Source organism: Oryctolagus cuniculus, chromosome 5 (assembly GCF_964237555.1).
Source record: "Oryctolagus cuniculus chromosome 5, mOryCun1.1, whole genome shotgun sequence".
Lineage (NCBI taxonomy): Eukaryota > Metazoa > Chordata > Mammalia > Lagomorpha > Leporidae > Oryctolagus > Oryctolagus cuniculus.
Genome location: NC_091436.1, coordinates 113,465,209 through 113,483,206, shown reverse-complemented (window position 1 = coordinate 113,483,206; position 17,998 = coordinate 113,465,209). Strand labels below are relative to the sequence as shown.

General features: G+C 35.6%; 1 protein-coding gene across 2 annotated transcripts in view; it reads right to left on the bottom strand.

Annotated features, from left to right (window-relative positions):
• The window catches only part of COL21A1 (collagen type XXI alpha 1 chain), a 179,693-nt gene that overhangs the window by 59,678 nt on the left and 102,017 nt on the right, over positions 1-17,998 (bottom strand). For both annotated transcript variants that reach the window (XM_070073928.1, XM_051854625.2), the window contains 3 exons: positions 14,479-14,532; positions 14,334-14,387; positions 649-702 (listed from right to left, as the gene is read on the bottom strand). In XM_070073928.1, coding sequence (XP_069930029.1) covers positions 649-702; positions 14,334-14,387; positions 14,479-14,532 — 162 coding nt within the window. The remainder of the gene's footprint in view (positions 1-648; positions 703-14,333; positions 14,388-14,478; positions 14,533-17,998) is intronic.

Sequence of the window (17,998 nt, the reverse complement as noted above, 5' to 3'; positions counted from 1 at the left end):
CATAGAATCATTTGAGTTACTTTTCTTCCATTTTCCTTTTTTTCAGCTTCTGGATTTTCTGCATGTGTTTTTAAAGGAATACTATTATTTCATCTCTGAATATGTTATTGAATTCTCCAGTGAAGACATCTGGGCATGGACTTACACAATAGTTCATGGAAAATTACATTATGAAAAAATAGGTACAGGTTTCAATTATTTTGTGGCAAAATAAACTGATCTTTTAATTCTATTTTCTTCAAACTTTTTGAAATACATACATATTTATGAGAAGATCTGTTAATTACTAATGCAAATCTTCTCGTATCTTTCAGATTTTTTAAATTTCACCTTGAGTCATTTTTGTATTTCTGTTTTTCTAACTGTCCATTTCAATCAAGTTGTCTGATTTGTTGGTACAAAGTTAACAGTCTGCTTGTACTAGTTTTATAGGAATTTTTATAGGAAAAGTAATGATGATCTGTCTCCAGTTACTGATTTGGAAATATGTACCTTCTTACTTTACTTCTTGGCCAGTCTAACTAAAGAATTCTCTTCATTTTGTAATTCTGATTCTCATTTACTGTCTTCTCTTATGTTACATTGACATTTTGAAATGTAAAAAATATATATACAACACAACTGAATTTAAAAGAAACCAATTTCAACCTTTGATCCTGGCATTCCATGAAGCCCAGGGAAACCAGGAATTCCACGGTCACCCTGAAAAAAAAAAAAGGTCCTGAAATTAATTAAAAAGAAAAATTTTTCAGCCCAAATAATATCATCACATATTCTTCAACATCATCCTTGTCAAAATCTTCTAGAAAGAAATCTGCAAACAGTTAAATTCATATCTTCACGAAAATCTCTATGAAAGATGAATCCCCATTGAACAGGGTTTCATTTATGATCATAAGAGGAAAGCATTTTTATCTAGAGGATCTCATCGGCAATCCTGCCTTCGCATTTAGTGAGCCAACACCTATTCTGAAAACAACTCTGGCTTCTACAGGGGCAAGACACATGGATCAATTGAAATGACTCCAGTGCCAATCTTCTGTGGAGACAAAGCTATCCCTTTGAGGTACCTTTAGTTCAGTCAGGACAGACTGAACTGAAAATATCAACATACACTAGGACTCTGGAATTTTTTTTAAATTCATGATTTTACAAATTGTTCACAGCAGGGATCTGTTCAGATTATGCCTATGAAGATGAAAAGCCATAAGAGAAAATACAAAGCAGCAGCCTAGCCACTTGATGTTCAGTGGATACAGATTTAGTATTAGTTCTGTGGAAAATGCTGGGTGCCATAGCTTTTCTTAAAAATCTTAACTGTGAAGAGAGAGTTAAGAGAGGACCAATGACTATCATGGCATGATTTGGATCAGAATCAGATGGGTTTTTTTTTTACTTTAGCATGGGAAAACGTGAAGAGGCAGAAATAGCTACACCTTACAGGCCAGGCAAGCATCTCAGTAAAGGACAGCATTCAGACTGGGGTTTTTACCCATGAGTATGGGTCCCCCACTTCTTCTCCCCTCCTCCCTCTTTGGGAAAATCTGGATGGGGGATTTTTCAGTGTGGAATTTCCTGAATCAAAGTCCTCTGGACAATCCTGGCCTTCAGGGTTCTTATTGATTGGAGAAACAAATGACTCCTTCAGTCCAGTGATTATGACCTGGTTGGTCCAGTTGTTTGCTCCCTCAATTCAGTGAAGTCCAATTGATAAAGGACAAGCAAGGGCACTCTGGGCTAGAAGAGACAGACAAACGGATAGGTCCTCCTTTCAAGACTTGTTTCTTCATTCCATTGCACATAAATTTATTTTCTTTGAAAGTTCTCATTTTCTTCTGCCCCTCTTACACTACCTAGTTGCATTAGCAAGATGACCCAACGGTAATACACTGGACAAATCATAGCAAAACCTGTTTTTTCAGATTCTTCTTGGACTCGCTGTGTGTAATTTCTTCTCTCTGATTATAAGGTAGGACACTTGTTACATGAGTGTGTTCAGGAGAAAAGGAGGGTAAAAGGCCAGATAATGACCTTCCCAGCTTATGTGGTCTGCTTCAGGGGAGAATGGCTGGAGAAAGTCAGAGAGACCTTCCTGCTTCTGCTGTCTTCTCAGATTTCAAAGCGCCAATTTAGGGGCAGTGTGACCTGACCACCACCACTAGTTGTGACAGACCTTGAGACAACTGAAGCTTCAGTTTCCTTATCTGTGAGATGGGAATAATAATTTTAACATTCTAGTATTGTCATGAGGGCTATATTAGCCAATAGGCTCAGCACAGGACCTAGCATCTAGGTTTTATATATTGGTTTTATGAGTAACATTATTGCTTCTATTTACCACTATTGACAGCATGTACCCTAGGAGATTCAAGTCAGACCAGATACCAATGCCATCCAAGGTTGCAAAGTGATTAACTAAAAGTGCCTTTCACCAGTTACTTAACAAATAAGAGGAAATGAAAGGTCAGAGGGAAAGTCGGAGAGAAGACACAAAGCACCCAATAAACACTGACTAAATGGTTGTAATGATAGGGATTTGCAAATCAAAGAATCAGTCAACCATTGTGACTCCCTGCAACTCTCCCACTGTTAGCATTCCTGGAGGCTTAACCAGAGGTCCTGAAATAATTATTACTTCTTCCTACTGAATGTTCAGTTATTCTCTGTCAATTCAATTGACTTATTGTTCATACCCAAGAATCTTTGACCTTTTTTTCTAAAGATTTATTTATTTATTTGAGAAGCAGACTTATGGGGGGGGGGTCTTCCATCTGCAGGTTCACCCCCCAAATGGACCAAATGGAAGGAGCTGGGTAGAAGCCAGGAGCCAGATGCTTCTTCCACTCCTCCCCACCCACCCATCCCCTCATATGCAGAAGCCCAAGCACTTCGGCCATCTTTGAGTCATCTTCCACTGCTTTCCCAGGTGCATTAGCAGGGCACTGGATCAGAAGTGGAGCAGCCAGAACACAAACTAGTGCTCTTATGCGACTGGCACCTCAAGCTGAGGTATAACCTACTATGCCACAGTGCTGGCCCCAAATCTTTGATCTTAAAATGAGTGCTCTTTCAACTTTTCATCCATTTCAGGTACTCTTCTACTTCTCCACAACTTTGAAAATCCCTTACTAGAATCTAATGACTTCCAAACTCAGCCTCAACTTCTCTTTTGAGCTCCAGATTCACTTGTCCAAAGTTTAGTTACCTACCTTTTACATCTCAAAAGTAGTTCAAAATAAACTTATTCTATGGTCACCTCAATCACCTAATTGCTCTAGCCAAAACTAGGAATACTAAGTTGAAATTTTTTCCACCACTTTTCTCCTCTAATTCAAATCTACTTTTAAGAAACCATATAGAATTAATTATTCTCTTGGCTTCTCTAGTGGCAAAAGAGGGATATCTGTGACTGATATAATTTTTATAAAGGTTATTCATTCACATGTTTCAAAAGTGACAGTTATTCAAGGCTTATAGAGCCCACTAAAGGCAATTCCTTTTACTCTAAAGTTCCCAGCACTGTAAGTTCTCAATTTTCAGCATTATCTACTGGTTTTCCACAGGGAACATACAGAGTTAACCTCTCATATCAACCAACACCATTTCCCTGCAAATATTTCTAACCTGCACTAATCCCCTTAACTTTCTATTGCAGTTTTGATTAAGTCAGTAATCGGTGTTCACTATATTGAGTCACAGCTAAGCCATACATGTACTTATTACTCATTTTCTTGTCCAAACATTTAGTTCTTCTAGAGTCAAAATTTATCTTTTGGTTGTGCTGCTTACTTTCCTATGAACTTATTGCTATATTCAACTCCAAACTCTCTCCAACTGTTAAGATTAATTCTAAAAAAATGCATTGAAAATTTTACATTCTTTATTCTCTCATAAAGTTGTCTGTTTCATTTCTGAATACACTTGTTCTCTACATTTGTGCTTATTCTTTTGTTTAGTGAAGCACATTATTCAGTGGCTTCCTGAGAACTAATTCATAGTGATAACATTTGAGATCTTACACCTCTGTAAATTTCTTTATAATATCTAATTATGTAATTGATAACTCACTTATAAAAATATAATTTTGAGGTTTTTTTCCCCTCAGACATTTGAAGGCTCTGTTCCATTCCAATTCTTGTTTCAATGTCACCTGTTAAATATGTAAAGTCTTCCTTTTTTCTGACAATTTGTAACTTTGCCTATTTTGAGGGAAGGTCATGAGTTGGGTACAAAGGTAGCAGGAATGGTGGTATTTTCCCTTTCAAAAAGCTTATAGATCTTCCTTTTGTTTGCAATGCCTTGACATTTCATAATATTATACACTGGTATGGTTGTAATAATTATTCCAGGCACTCTATACATATATCCTAGAGACTACACACATTAATATCCTACACCACACTTCCAGTCTCCATCCATACTTTACATAGACAGCCTCCTGCCACCTATCTACAGAAGTAGACATGCAACTGTGTTAGAGGCCTTTAGGAGGCCAGAGGCAGGAGAGAGAGAGGCCTGCAGACCCTGGAAATGGGATTGAGATGGATGGTATAGTGATTGCAAGAACCTGGTATCTGGAATATGGTCTATAACAGGGTCATGAATGGCAGTTCTGCTTCCAGGTTGCCTGAAAACTCCTTGCTCAACACTAAGGAGCACAACTAAAGCAGGCTCTATCATGGGTTCTCCTTCTCTGAGGACATTCATAACTGATTTTTTTAAGTATCCCTCTCTATTGTATGAATTCTTCAAAGAATTTTTGTTTTTTTTAATCTCTAACTTTCCTGAGCTATTTGGCGATTCTTGATCAACAGTTGATATAAAAGTAGATCAGAAACTCTCAATGGATACAGTTCACTGACTATGATCTTTAGTGTAACATGATCTTCAAAAACATTTCATTGGATAGCTCTGGGCATCAGTGGATTTCCCACAGAAGGATCATCTGGGCCTGAGGCATACAGGACTGGCTAATAGTGTTTTTGATGTCAAGTAGGAGGAGTACGAGTTTTTGGGATTGGTCAGCACTCTCTAAATCCCATTGTTGTAGTACAACTCTATTTCTTTAGCCTAGAGGCCCTCATGTTTGCTCAGAGAATAAACTTTTATTCTTCTTCCAGGTGTAAGAAGAGAAATTCACCTTAAGAAGGGAAAGTGGGATGTAACTATTCTTAGATATTCAACCAGGCTTCCAAATGCACCAATGAACTTAGATTTTATGGTAAATAGTTGAGAAAACATAATATTGGTATTGTCCCTGACTATATTTGACAAGGTACTATTTTTTAAATCTTGTATCAGTAAGTGTAGAGAGGAAACAAGACTGTGATTATTCTATTGACTGCAATCAAAAGTTAAAGATATAGGGTACTTCAAAAAGTTCATGAAATATAAAATCTCGATATAAGTTTATGTTGGCGCAAATTTTGAAATACATATGTAAGTTTTTGTAATATGTGTTTCCATGAATTTCGAAGATCCTGACAACAATTGCAAACATACATATACACATATACATATATACATAATATATGTATTATATATATATGTCATCAAAAAGTAGACTACTAAAAGAGACACCAACTAAAACTAAACAAAATAATACTTGTTTGAGGCTTAAAAAAAATTAAACTTACCCACTATCAGCACTATTTTTACTGTTTCTCTGGACTAGCCAATGAGTTTAAACAAGATACAGTGGTAAGAGGGATAAACATAAAAGGAAAAAACATATAATCTTTTTTAAGATTACATATCTAACTTGCCATTATACATAATGCTTTAAGTGAGTTAATAAATCAATTAATTGTTTTAAAAATTAATATATAAAAATAAACAGCTTTTCATATGTAAATAATCAATATTCCTGTTTATCCCAGCACTATTGACAATGGTCCAAAAATGGAAACAACCTAAATGTCCATCATCTAATGAATGGATTAAGAAAATGTAATACATATACACGATGGACTATTACTCAGCCATAAATAAGGATGAGATCATGTCAGTTGCACCAACATGGATGGAATTAGAGGTCATTATGTTAACATTATGTTAACTGTGATAAGCCAAGTACAGAAAGATAAGTGACAGATGATCTCATTCATTTATGGAATCTAAAAAGGTGGCTCTCATAGAAGTTGAGAGTATAATGGAACTACCAGAAGCTGGGATAAGTAGGGGGCACAGATGAATACTAAATTACAGTTAAGTAGAACTAAGACATTCTAACACACCATCATGCAGTAGGGTAATGATATACATGATAATACACTGTACATGTTTTCATTTTCAGTCCTAGAAGAAAGAATTTTGATATTTTCACCATAAAGAAATGATAAATATTTGAGGACATGGATATGCTTACCCTGATTGGACATCACATAATGTATATATATATATCATAATGCCAGATGGTATCCCATAAGTACACACAATATTAATGTATCAGTTAAAATAAATTTAAAAATAAAAAATACTTAAGAAAATATTCTACTTTTAATAGGGAAAAAAGAGAGTTAAAAATTCCTAGGCAAGGTAAACTTAAGTAATATTCAAGATCACTATAAAAAGAGCTTTAATATTATTACAGCAAATTTTCAAGAGTAAACATAAAAATAAGCCATAATCTTTAATAGGGAAACTCAGTACTGGAGAGATGTCAATGCTTCTAAAATCAATCCATAAAGTGAAAGTAATCCTAATTAAATATGAATTGAAATTATAAGAAATTGAAGGAAACATAGCTGAGTTTTATCTGGAAGAATAAGCATTAAAGGGGAGCCAGGAAATTTTTGATTATAAGGAATAATCAAGAAGCAACTCTCCTGCCAATATTAACTCATACTATTAAGTGACAATAATTAAAACAGTTTGGTGGTGGAAAAGATGTAGATAGATCAAGGGAACAGAATGGAAAGCCAAAATGTTGGGCCAATTGAAAATGGAAAGTTAATGACAAAAATGATTTTTCAAATAAATGAAGGAAAAAAGTGATATTCCACTAATATTTTTGTAGCAACTGGCTATCCATTTAGAAAAAAAAAGAAGAAATATACGTGAATGCTTATATAGAGCATTCCTACCAGAAGCATATAGGCTAAAAATAAAATAAGAGAATTTTTAAAATCCTATAAGTAATGATAATCAAAATTCTATAATGTGAAATAAACATAGGAGAAATAAAAGAAAAAATATATAATAAAATTTAATTTTCTGTATGGATAAAATGCCAAAACTAAGTTAATATACTTACTATAAGCCAATAAAACATTTTTACAAAGTAATCTATGAAATACATATAAGCAAATCAATTTCTGAAAAAAAGAGCCCAGAAAGGGGGGAAAAAAAGTGAGGGTATGAACAAAAGCAAAATATAGAGAAGTAACACAATGCCCCAAATCACATGTCAAGGTTCTTTATGTGACTTAACAACAAAGAAATAAAAATCAAACCAGTAGGATTATTAACATATATTGGTAAAATTTAGAAACTGTAAAACTAGTAAAACCCAAAGTTGATATGTGTGAGGAAAGATATTTTCATATACTTATTGGAAGAACACAGTTTGTGTTCTGCAGTTTGTGTCAAGGTATAATGGTGAATTTAACTCTTTTGATCCAGTAACAAATTCCACTTCTGGGTATTCTTTCTATGGATATACTGAGAAAAATTTAGTAAGAAAAATACACAAAGGTGTTCCTGTGATCTCGTTGGTAATACAAAAAAGTTAAGATGACAATAAAGAACCAAAGCAGAAGACATTCTGGGGAGGGAGCTGGGTGGATGAGTTAAGGTTGTGCTGACTGTGCATGAGAGAGTATTCACACTGTACATCTCTCTTGGAAGAAGAGGGATCATGAGCTCTAGATTATAAGTTGCCATACTTGTAAACTGCAAAACGCTTTCAGTAAGAGATTTTTTTGACATGTGGCCCTATATATACATATGAATTTTACACCTATGCTACTGAACAAAGCATTATATAATTCTTCTCACAGTGTACACAATACAGTCAGAGGCACAAGCCTCATGGTGGAAAATTATTCTGACCCAAATCCAGAAGTATAGGGAAAACATGGTCAGACTGGGATTAAGGCATTTTATCTCAATCCCCTGATCCTTGAGTTATGTTAGTCACTTAAATGACTCATGTGCTTCAGTTCTCAGTTTAGCAAATTGGAAAATAGAGATAGTTTATTTCACAATTAGCATAACATGGGCACAGAATAACTTGCTTTGCCAACATGAGGGTTAAGTGTAAGGAGTTATGAATTTAGATTCTACCAATGCAAAATCTTTTTAGGAATAAAACAGAAAAATTTACACTCCACAGGAAAACATTCAAGTAGCCAATATAACAACTCTTGTACCTAAGGCTCCTTCTCCCAGGCTAAAAAAATTTGCTAAGTTTTACACAGGCTCAGGCTATAATGATAGTTGGGATTATTTAAACTCACTAAAATATTTCCTTCCTCTAACACACTGATGGACATTCCCTTTGGGTTTAGCAATCACCACTGGCCTACTTGGGCTTACAAAAAATGTTGACTTGTGATCTGCTACTCCAGAGTCATTGCCTGAGCTCCTCAATGAACCCTCCAAACTGTACACCCAAGGTGGAATTTAGAAATGGAGTTTAGAACAAAGCATGAAGCTTTCTTTAAAAAATCAGCAACATTTCCAAATGATGTCACTATAGGAAGACAAAAAAAAAGGCAAGAAGAGTAATAGTAGCCAGTAGATGAGATAGGAAGTAAAGTTAATGTTCTTCATAATAAATTAAGATGCTGAATCAATTATTTATTGTTAAAATAAAAAAAAGGTTGAAAAATTAGGAAATAATCAAAACTTTGCTAAAGCAGCCACAGAAGTAATAAAACTATGAGCAGACAGAGGATAGCACTATACATATAGCAGGGACATGCAAGAGAGCCTAAGATCAGAAAATATTTAGGGAGGCCATAGCTAGTGTTTCTTTGGGTGAAAAATCTCTTACAAGCAAAATATATATGTTAACAGATTGTCTATATGCATATGTGTGTATATTTATTTTTAAATATTTGTCAATTGTATCAGAGTATTAAGAACAGTTATAATAAATAAATATAATTCTGTAGATAATATTAATATACATATTTATATAAGTTTATACTTAATAACATTATAATCATAAACTCTAAGAAGGAGAGAAGGGAAGTGCACAGGACTGAACTCTGGAACACCCTAACATTTAGAGAACAGATGAAGGAGGAAATGCCAAGAATTCAATAATAAAAAAGGTAACTACTAAAGGCCAGGGAAAATCTAGGAATGTGTAGCATCTCAAAAGCCAAGAGGAGAAATAGTTGCAAGGAGGATAGGAAAAAGAAACAGTCAGTGTCAAAGTTGCTGAAGTGTACAGCAAGGCAGCAAAAGATTTCTGAACAGAACTGACTGTTGGATTTGAAAGTAGACTGGTTATCTAAATATGCAGCATGATTGGGATGGATGTCCCACTGAAGTGGGTTAGAGAGAGACAGGGAAGTAAGAAAGTATCTTTTTGAGTATTTATACTATGATGTGAAACAGAAATGGGGAGGTTGCCAAAGGAGGCTATGTAGTCTTTAGGCTATTGGTAAATTTTAATTAGAAAAAAAATTAACGATGAGAAGAGAATGAGTAATTAATACTCAAGAGCACACTGAGGTTTGCGGATTATAGTTCACCCATCTAACAGGAAGGAGGATAAAATATAACTCTATAGTTAAGAGGGTAGAAACTTGGGAAATTTCTATTTGATTGTTTCAGATGGGGCATTTCAGCAATTAAAGAAAGATACAACAAAGCTATTTTCAAAATCTTTTTTTTTTTTTTTTTTGACAGGCAGAGTGGAAAGCGAGAGAGACAGAGAGAAAGGTCTTCCTTTGCCGTTGGTTCACCCCGCAATGGCTGCCGCAGCCTGCGTGCTGCGGCCGGCGCACCGTGCCAATCCAAAGCCAGGAGCCAGGTGCTTTCTCCTGGTCCCCCATGTGGGTGCAGGGCCCAAGGACCTGGGCCATCCTCCACTGCCTTCCCAGGCCACATCAGAGAGCTGGACTGGAAGAGGAGCAACCGGGACAGAATCCGGCACCCTGACCGGGACTAGAACCCGGTGTGTCGGCACCACAGACAGAGGATTAGCCTATTGAGCCACAGCACTGGACATATTTTCAAAATCTTTATGTTTGGTAATCAACAGGACAGGGTTTTCCAAAACAAAACACCATCATCAGTAATTTATAGTGTTTACTTTAGGCCAAACATGGTGGCCTCAATTAATCTTCACAATAAGCCCATGAAGTAATTCCATAGCTTCCACTTCCCAGATGAAAATGAGATTTAAAGAAATTAAAATGCAGGGTTTAGGAGATTAGCTATCTGAATTCATAACTGATCATGTAACAAGTGCCTGCCTTAAGTCCCCAAATTATACATACATGTACAAAATATGCATGCATGTTCATGCGTGAGCACACACACACATACACACACAGTGTTTGAGGCATGGTGCTACCAGAAAGCTATATGTATAGATTATACTCCTTTTTTTTTGGAAAAGCAGGACAAGGAGGCACTTCTTTTTAATTGGAAAACTTTAGGAGTATTTTAAGAACTATCAGCACTAACATACTAAATTCCAACATATTATCCCCTAAAAACTTTTGTTTTAAATTTAGTTCTCTATTACTGCTCTCTCAAAACATACATTGGTTGTAAAAGAAATCACTAAAAAACAACTCAGTCTTTTGACACTGGAAGGCCAGAAATATGAGACTTACGTAAGGAAGGAAGTCTAAACCGTGAGAGCAATGAGAAACTGAGGTTCTGAAGAGACCACTTAAATGTTAAATGTTCTTACAAAGACAAATAAAGTGGATGGTTCATTCAATAATGATATCTTATATATAATCAATACATCTTATTTCTTAAGTCCAGAAAAAAAAACAATTAATGAATTGGAACAAAGTCTAGATAAGCTAAAAAGTCAATTATTAATATTAACTGCATCTCAGAATTGAATTTTCTACAGAAAAGTTTCATGTCAATTTGAAAATTTATAAATTCAACAAGGAGTAACATAAGTTTTTTTTCCACACAATTTAAATATATTAGATCTCCTTAGGTGTGAGAAAGTATTCAATGGTTTTTTTAGACTTCAAAGAATACTTTTAAAGCATGTAATAAAATGAGATATCAATTGAAGATAATTTGCTGAACGTTCCTTTTGACAGTAAATTCATTAAGAAAAAAAAAACTAAAGACATTTATCATCTGATATACGGAGAACAAAATCAGCAAGAAAGTGGATATAGTTTTAATTATCGTAAGTGGAAACTCCTAATGTGGGAGTCTTTAGAGAAAAGCCACAAGATGGAAATTATTCTGGTAAAATATCCTAACAGAGAACAGTATTGGGTGGAACAGTCTCCCACAGGCCACTGTGTGATGCCTGGAAAAAGCATCTTGCACAGCCACAAGTCAAAGCCATCTCAGGGGTATATTTTGTAACCTTCTCATTTCTGAAGATCATGTATTATAGTAGAACAATCAAGGAAAAACTTTTACCTAACTCACTAAATTACTTTAATTCTGGGTAATGAACTGTCAAAAGCCAACTGGAATATGTGGAAGGAGCTGGGAAGATACCACAAGAGATTCTAGGCCCATGGTGACTGTGTCAAATGAGTTTAACCTTGACAATGAACCTCAGGAAACCACCAACTCCAAATGCAATCATTGCTGGTCTGAAAACAGAGGCTTATGTTGAAATATGCAACTTAGTTATCTTATCCAATTAAATGCATGGCTTTGTAACATTCACACCTCTATATTTAAAATTTAGTATAATGACCCAAAACAATAGAATAGTTAAAGATAATACTAGCAGAATTACTGTTATTCTTTGATTCTTTTTATTATTTTTAAAAATTTTTATTAATATAAAAATAATAGATTTCATATATTTCATAGATACAATTCAAAGAAGATAATCACACTTCCCTCCCTCCACCCATCCCTCAATGCCACCTTTTTACTTTTTTTCCTTTAATTTTTGCAATAACATACTTTCAATTTACTTTATAGTCACTGGCTTAATGTACCACTCTCCATAATGTTCAACAAGTGAAAAAGCAGAAATACCAAGATTTTTTTTTTGAGAAGAAGAGAGATGTGGAGGGACACACACACACACAGAGAGAGAGAGAGAGAGAGAGAGAGAGAGAGAGAGAGGAAGAGGGAGAGGAAGAGAGAAAGCACAAGCAAGCACCCTATTTGCAGGTTCACTCTCTGATTTCCTACAATGGTGCCTGGCAGGAGTTGAAGTTGGGAGTCAGGAGCAATTCAAGTCTCCTGTAAGGGTGGCACAGACCCAATTACTTGAGCCATCACCACTGCCTGTGTGAATCTGCAGAAATCTAGCAGAAAGTTGGAGATGGGCATCAGTTCCAGGTACTCTGATATGCGATGTGGGTGTTTTTAACTGCTAGATTGAAAACCCATCTCCATACCTTTAAAGATAAATTAGGATAAGTAAAAAAATTGCAAACAGTCATAAATAGTCATGCTCTGTCTCACTCTCTTTAAAAGAGATTTATTTATTTATTTGAAAGAGTAACAGAGAGGAGAGACATTTGCTAGGTCACTCCCAAATGTCCACAACAGCCAGGGCTGGACCAGGCCTAACCTAGGAGCCAGAAACTCTGTGGGTAGGCAGGAACCCAAGCACATGGGCCATCATCTTCTGTCTCCCAGGTGCATAGCAAAGAGCTGTATACAAGAGGAGAAGCCAGGACTTGAACCAGGTGCTCTCACCTGCGATGGGAACTTCTCAAGTGATGGCTTAACCTTCAGTGCCATAGTACCCACTCCAGCTATATTGTGATTTTTCAAAAAAAGCACATCTTTTCTCATAAAAGTTTACTCCAATTCTTTTAGGATATACAAATAAAAAGTCTCCTTTTTATATCTAGGCTCTAAAACTCAATTAAGAGGAAAAACAAATACATTATTCATTCATAGACATATTCATTCACATAAGCAATGTTATGTATTTTTCCCCAAAAATCAGACTGTTTGTGTTTGAGATTGCTCAGTGCTTAAAGGACTCATAGAGGCCCCTGGGCCTCTCAGTAGCCAAGAGGATTTCATTCTTCTTTGAGAATTAGATCAACTATCCTGCTTTACCACCCATCACTCTCCCCATTTTATCAATCTACCCTCATCTATTCCATCTTCTGTTTTGTTTTCAGGCACTGATCCTCCTATTTGCCCTGGTGAATGCAATAATTCATGACATCCCAATGATACATATTAGCTCCCGTCATGCTACACATCCCAACTATCACTAAACCTGATGAAGAAAACAGAACAAAAGCAACCCTTTATTTAAAACAAAAACAAAACAACAACAAAAAAACCTGTGCTAGGAGTCACACTAAGTACTTTCATATACAATAAGCATTCAGTAACTTGCCAAAAATTATACCGCTTGAAAGTTTAAAATTTGGTTCCAGAGATATATAATTTTCTGAAATCAACATGAGCAACCATCAAATCACCAAGTGGATAAAGTCTTCATCAGTATTTCTCTGATGTGAATGCTGAGAACATTATTTGTAAAAAGACTTTTGCAAAGTTGGAAGTTTAAAATTATTGTAGGTTTATTGTAATTTTTTTTAAATCAGGACACATCCAAATGCCTCAAAGATTCTGGAAATAAGGCTGTACTCTAGGGATGAAGCTAATAAAATCAAATTAGGGATTCAAGAAAATCCAAAGGGCACCTTGGACATGGACAAATGATCAGAGCTAGTAGTCTCTGACTATCTAGGGAACACATTTAATGAATATGTACTTAAATGGGAAGTATGGGAAATCTCAGTGCTGTAATAAAAGAGCCTGTAACATAAATTTTTGTCTGAAAACTTATGGGAACAGTGTATGACAAGAGACCCCCTTCCAGGTAAATATCGATTTGGAGCTGGACCTGCAGGCATTGGGTTATCTGACACTAATGTGCATATTTTAGTTCTAGCTACACAGAGTAGCACCACACAGAGCTTAACAACAGGACAGAACATGGAATCCAATCCATGCCAATGTCTGCTTCATCCAACAGTGGTCATCTGTTGTTGAGCACTTTCATCAAATTATAAATGCCTTGTATGAGCTTTATTGGTCAATGGTCACCAACAAATTTCTGAGTCCATGAATCTTGAATTCACCAAGGCGAACATTACTGAAAGGCAGCCATCAAGGATAATCCTGTTATTATATTTGAGTGATTAAAACCATCAATTTTGCATGTTTACCTTTCCACCATCTCTTCCTGGTTCTCCTTTGTAACCTGGCAGTCCTTGAGGTCCCTAAATTAAACACAAAATGAAATTCTGTTAATTATATTTTTTAGTTTCCTAGAGTTGAATTTTCTAAAATGTTTACAAACAGATCACATACTTGTATTCCTGGAGATCCTGGAACACCTGGTGATCCTGTGATTCCCTGATACCCCTAAAGAAAAATAAACATGAAACAATTAACATTTCTTTGTGTTTACAAAAAAGAAGCTCTCCACTTTATGATTCCCTTCTGTCTCAAGCTTTTTACACCTAAAATTTCATTTAGCAACTGTTCAAGAAATAAAACTAACAAAACATCAAATGCTTAATAAGCAATTCAAATCCTTCAATGTTTATAAAATCTATAAAAATACATGAAAAGGTCTTCCATATTAATAAAAATATTCAAAAGATTAAATTAAGTGGAAAGCTCTGGGTTGAAAATAGAGAGCTCAAAGAAATGTTCTGTATGTTGGAAACACAGTACTCAAGAGAAAACACTTAAGATTGGAACATTAAACAAATGTATCACATTTTTAAACTACTTGATAAATGGCCAACTGAGTTAATACCTGGAATAAATTAAAACCTTGATGAATGTTAATCTTCAGATGAACTGTATAACAATCTTTGGATTGCTTATTTTAGAAAGCTGCTGATGTTAAATCCAAGAATATGGCTGTGACATATCATTCTCCAACACAGAGCTGTCCACTGAAGGTCAGAAGACCAGAGGAGTCAATTTTATCTCCATTACATCTTACACATCCCTCCAGAAACTGGACCCTTGGTAAAGTAGCACAACTTTTTAGATAGAGGCAAACTATGCATTGTTTACTCAACACATGGCAGTTAAAATCTCCAAAGAAACTTGCAGGCCGCAAACTTTATCTATGTTTCAAGAATGACAATAACATTAACTTGGACCATCTGGCACCTATAAACACACTTACCATTCTATTCAGATTCAATCTTTCTTACTATTTGGATATAGGTATCTATTGCCAACAGTGCTAACACATATCTCATTAATGTTTCCAATTACATCTTCATTCATTAATCCAAAAGCTACATTTCCACATGGCTATCCATGGGTGCCTACTTTGACCTTCATATTCATCCATTCACATGTTGGTATATTTATAACTGTAATTTTAGAGAGTCATAATTCCCTTATTTACACTCACATTTTCAAATATTCCTTCTAATATTATTTGCTAGCTCTAACAATAATAATGATTGTCTCTGAATAAGTCTTACATTATAGATTTTCTTTTTTTACATGCACTAACATTTCTTTTTTTTTTTTTTTTTTTTTTTGTAAAATGCTATGTCAGTTCCTTCCAGAATGATGATGATTGTACAATTTTCATTCAGTTTTTCACAGGGTATAACATTATGCTTTCTGTGTGATGTCTAAGATTCAGAATTTTCTCTTGAGTTCCTTTGTCCAATCTTTAGACATTTCGCTTCACCAGCAAACAAAGAGTTCCATAATCAGCCTCTCCATATGTCATATAAAATAGCCTGTAATGTTCAAACTCACCATCTGCTCTCTGGGTGGCACCAGTTCTGTGTCACTGGATTACAAACCCCCTTCAAGTCAGGAACCAGATCTAATTCATCTAAGAATTACAGCATTGTACACATTGTTGGGCAGATTTTTGTTGATGCAGCAGTGGAAGAAATCTAAGTTATTCAAACTGCATACAATTGTACACAACCTCTCACCATCTTACATTTGTGCAGTTTCCAGTAGCAAATTGAAACTTCTAGTAATAGCAAGTGTTTGATATTCTCAAGATCAGTCAAAAGACAGAAAAAACTCAATCTATACAAATTTTGGTCAGCCCTACATTGCTATCTTTCTGCTTAGCCCTGAAACTATTTCTTTCAAAGACTTTGGAAGAAGTCCTGAAACTGAATCTGAATCCTGACTGATAGCAATGAACATAGCTAAATTACTTTAATATGCCTCCATCAAGAAATCCTGCAGATCTTTTAAAACATTATGCTCCCTCTGGAAAATCCAACATGATTTAACACAAGCTATTGTAATTGGGAAAAACAGTAACAACACTGATTTATAGTATTTATCATATGTTCCACACTAAGCATTTCACATACATTAATTCAAATAAACCCCACATTACCTGGTAATGTGGGTTCTAAATCATTGCCATTTTCAGACAAGGAAACGAAAGCATGGAGGGTTAAGTAACTTGCCCGGTTATATAGCTAGTAAGTCAATAGACTCAGTGGGAATACCCTCTACAGAATGTGCTTCATGGGAAATCAGATCTGATCATTCTTGAATGACTCATCACATTCAAAGAAGTCCATTTTTCCAGACTATTTTTAAATTGTTTAGAATTCTGAGTGCCCAGAGAAAGGAATGTTCATTAAATTCCTCAAAAGAAAGTTGTCACGAAGATTGGCTATTGATCAAAATGGCCAGTCATCTGCAAAGTTCACATTTATTGAATTATTTTTCTTTCACATTTTTTTCAAAAGCCAAGCCAAATGCCATATCTGCTTTATTACTTTTTAAAAGTTAACAAGCTGCTGTGATGTCTGTCCTCTTCGAAGAGGTTGATATGATGTCTTTATCATGGAGGACACATTGCACTTTAATGGATTTAAAGGACTTGGAGATGCCCTGGACTGTGTTCCCAGCTCAACTCTGACTCATAATACGACCTCAGGCAGAGTCATCAAATCCCCAAGTCCTGGGAGGCAACATAGTGAAGTGGAAAGACGATGAATTTTGAAGTTGGAAAAGACCTTGGACTGGATTTTTGCCTCTCCTTCTACTTTCTGTGAAGCTTTGGCTAAGTCACATTGCCTAGCAAAGGCTCAGTTTGTACCACAGGTTAGGCTAATATTATCTACTACACTTTTGAAGAGAAGGAAATGGAGTCACAGGTGGAAACACGTGGCATATGTTAGGAGTTTAGTGAATGAAACTTTCATCATTTTCTTCAGTCTCAAAGACTATTTTATAAAACCATGAGAACAATTTTTCAGAATGGTACTGCAAAGGCTTAACAATCACTGTTGGTGCATTCAAGAAGGCAGGCTCTGGAATCATCATTATGACTTAACCATTTCATAAAGACTTAATACAATACTGAACATACAAGCATGCTTACAGTGTATTTTATAATGACTATTTCATCTTTAGAAATACTAGATAAAAGGGGCTGGTGCAGTAGCATAGCGGGTAAAGCCGCCACATGCAGTGCTGGTATCCCATATGGGTACCAGTTCAAGTCCTGGCTGCTCCAATTCCAATACAGCTCTCTGCTTTGGCCTGGGAAAGCAATGGAAGATGGCTCAAGTGCTTAGGCCCCTGTACCCATGTGGGAGTCCCAGAAGAAGCTCCTAGCTCCTGGCTTCAGATCAGCACAGCTCCAGCCATTGCAGCCAGTTGGGGAGTGAAACAACAGATGGAATATCTCTCTCTCTCTCTCTCCCCCTCCCTCTCTCTCTCTCCCTCTCCTCTCTCTGTGTAACTCTTTCAGATAAAGAAATAAATCTTAAAAGAAATACTAGATAAAAGAATAAAAGCTCCCCACATTATCAGAATAATATAGCACATTTTTTTTTCAAATTTACAATGAGATACATTCTTGAGA